Raw genomic sequence first — 3,253 nt, 5'->3', positions numbered from 1 at the left:
TTACTAAAACGATCCACCACTACCCAAATTACTGTACAGCCGGAAAGCCTAGGCAAATCCATTATGAAATCCATAGACACGTGGGTCCACGGGACCGAAGGAATGGACAAAGGAAGCAAAGTACCAGAATGGGCGGACCGAGATGATTTACAGCGAACACAGACACTACATGCTTGGACATAGGCTTTGACATCAGAAAGCATCTTGGGCCACCAGACATGACGTTTACAAAGGGATATGGTTTTCATTATCCCCGGGTGCCCGGCCGACTTAGAATTATGCAATTGTTGCAAAACCCTGAGTCTGAAATTTAAAGGCACAAACAGCCGACCTTTCGGTTTGTTAGGAGGGCTCTCTGCCTGTAAAGGTAAGAGCAGTGAAGACAGATCCTCCATTATTCCTGAGGTGTCCCAAGCGGCTACAAAACACCTCGCAGGGATAATGGGTTCTGGCTCAGTGTCATGTCCAGAAGGGGCTTCAGGGAAACAACGGGAAAGAGCATTCGCTTTGACATTCTTGGTTCCTGGTTTATAGGTTAAGTGGAAATTAAAGCGGGTAAAAAACAATGCCCAGCGGGCTTGGCGAGAATTTAATCTCTTAGCCCCTTCGATATACTCGAGGTTCTTGTGGTCGGTGTAAACCGTAATGGGATGTTCCGCACCCTCTAGCCAATGTCTCCACTTTTGAAAGGCCAACTTAACCCCCAAAAGCTCTCTATTACCGTTATCATAGTTACACTCGGCTGGAGAGAGCTTCCGAGAGAAAAAGGCACAAGGATGAAGCCTCTCAGGATCTCCAGAGTACTAAGACAGAACCGCCCCCACTCCGGCCTCAGAGGCGTCAACCTCGAGGAAAAAAGGTTAAGAAGTGTCTGAATGAGTGAGGATTGGAGCTGAGCAAAAGGCTTGCTTTAGGGTCTCAAAGGCTTTGCCAGCCTCTTTCGTCCATTTAGAAGGGTTCATCCCCTTCTTAGTGAGGTTAGTGAGAGGCAGCACTACAGCAGAAGAGTTCTTAATAAATTTGCGATAGAAATTGGCGAGGAAACGCTGTAATCCCTTCAGATCTCTAGGCTGAGGCCAGTCCAGGACCGCTGAGAGTTTGGAGGGGTCCATCGCCAATCCTCGTTTAGAGACTATATACCCTAGAAAAGGCAATTCTTTCACTTCAAACAAGCATTTCTCGAGCTTGGCGTACAAGTGATTCTCTCTCAGCCTCTGGAAAACCTGACAAACATGATCCCGGTGAGTCTGAAGAGTAGATTAGTATGTCATCTAAATAGACAACCACGAATCTACCCAAGAAATCCCGGAGGACATCATTGATGAACTCCTGGAAGGCTGCGGGAGCATTACAGAAACCGAAAGGCATCACAAGATACTCATAATGCCCCTCTCTAGTATTAAATGCGGTCTTCCATTCGTCACCCTTGCGTATACGTACTAAGTTGTACGCACCCCTCAAATCGAGTTTGGTAAAAATCCGGGCCCCTGCCACCTGAGCAAAGAAATCTACAATAAGTGGAAGGGGGTACTGATTCTTCACCGTAATTCGATTGAGGGCACGAAAATCAATGCAAGGTCTCAATCCGCCGTCTTTCTTCTCCACAAAAAAAAATCCTGCCCCTGCCAGAGAAGTGGACGGTCAGATGAAACCCTTATCGAGATTCTACTTTATATATTCTCGCTGGGCCTGAACTTCAGGCCCAGTGAGATTATACAGATGCCCTCTGGGTGGCATGGTACCTGGCAACAAATCAATAGGACAATCATATGGCCTATGAAGAGGTAACACATCAGCCCCTTGTGGGCTAAGCATGTCTTGGAAGCGATGATAGCGTTTGGGTAACGCACTCAGCACTTCCGTGGATGCAAGTGGCAACACCGGGCAAATGCACCTGGTGAAGCAGTCAGAACTCCACTTGCAAATTTGTCCGAAACGCCAATCCACAAATGGATTATGAAGTCTCAACCAGGGGAGGCCCAAAATCACAGGAGTGAATGGCATGTCCAGGATTAAAAGGTTTAAGACTTCCCAGTGACCAGCCCCTACCGTTACCTTCAACCCAGGGGTCATCCACAACGACTGGCCTTCTTGAAGGGGAGACCCATCCACAGCAGTGACGAAAATGGCTTCTCCCGGTTTGAACACTGGGATCTATAGTCGTTGGACCAGAGAAGAGTCAATGAAGTTACCGGCCGCTCCCGAGTCGAGTACAGGCGGAGATAGGATTTTGTTTTAATATATGCAAATCGGCCTCTAGGAGCAACGGGGGCATTGCCTTTATTCCTACAGGCTCAGCTTTCTCTGAAACTGCTGCACCTTCAGCAATTTGTTTGACATGGCCAGTGTCATAGGGGGGTAGGGAAGCATGCACCCCTGACTGCCACCCTTGCCTCTCTCCCTGCCTACTTGCACGATCCATCCTAGGTAACGGTACACAACTGGACGACAGTCCCTAACCTGGGTAAGTGCAGATTAGGGAAGTGGAGAAACACACGGAACACAGAACACACGGAACACAAAAGCAAGGTGAGGCAAGCCGAGGTCAATACCAGGAGAGGACATCAGTACACAAACAATAACCAATAGAAGAGTAAACAACAAGCCGAGGTCAAATAGCCAGGAGGTCAAGTCAAAACCTAGGAGATAAATAGAAGCAAGGTCGGGAACGAAAGCCGAGGTCAGAAATGCAGAGTACACAAACGTAGCAGGTAGGTAGTACAGACCCAATAACAGGCAACCTGTGACCAGCAGGCTGCCAGTTAAATATCAGAGGTAATAGAGTCACGTGACGTGACCAGCGTCACGTGACCCGTCCCTCCAGGTCTATTGTAGCTGAGCACCAAGTCATCAACCTCGGCACTCAGTCTCCCTGTCTCCTGGGGAACGGAGGACGCCGGCCACGCTGAGGAAGTGTGCTTGGCCAGGTCCTCACCGTTGTCATGGGAACGAGGACACAGCTCGAGTCCTTGCTTCTCATCCCAAGAAGGGTGCCGGCGATGCTGCAAAGAGTCATATCGCCGGGCCCTAGTAACAGCCACGCAGTGTAAACATCATCACACCTGGCCCTGAATTCTTCTAAAGTCAATCAAAGTGCAGACCGGCGCAATAGTTGCAGAAAGAGTTCAGCCTCTAGGTTTAATGGCAACGCCCCCATTGGTCCTAGAGGCTCATTTGCATATATTAAAATTACATTTTTTCTCAGCAATGCAGGCACAGATGAACATGGGACCAATACAGATGCCTTCAGCTA

General features: G+C 48.8%; 1 protein-coding gene across 1 annotated transcript; it reads right to left on the bottom strand.

Annotated features, from left to right (window-relative positions):
• Positions 1-860: 860 nt before the first annotated feature.
• Positions 861-3,016, bottom strand: LOC122935262 (uncharacterized mitochondrial protein AtMg00860-like). Its single transcript, XM_044291024.1, has 2 exons — positions 2,936-3,016; positions 861-1,247 (listed from the first exon to the last, which is right to left on the bottom strand). Exons 1-2 carry the CDS (start codon positions 3,014-3,016, stop codon positions 861-863), a joined length of 468 nt encoding a protein of 155 aa, XP_044146959.1.
• Between the last annotated feature and the right edge of the window lie 237 nt (positions 3,017-3,253).

Source organism: Bufo gargarizans, chromosome 4 (genome assembly GCF_014858855.1).
Source record: "Bufo gargarizans isolate SCDJY-AF-19 chromosome 4, ASM1485885v1, whole genome shotgun sequence".
Classification (NCBI taxonomy): Eukaryota; Metazoa; Chordata; class Amphibia; order Anura; family Bufonidae; genus Bufo; species Bufo gargarizans.
This window is presented reverse-complemented; position numbering and strand designations above follow the sequence as displayed.

Excerpts from the sequence above, each read along its gene's own strand:
- LOC122935262 (XM_044291024.1), bottom strand. The coding sequence starts at position 3,016 with ATGACTCTTTGCAGCATCGCCGGCACCCTTCTTGGGATGAGAAGCAAG. Across the intron at positions 1,248-2,935 it reads TCCTCGTTCCCATGACAACG|ACTCACCGGGATCATGTTTG; the intron begins GTGAGGACCTGG and ends TCTACTCTTCAG.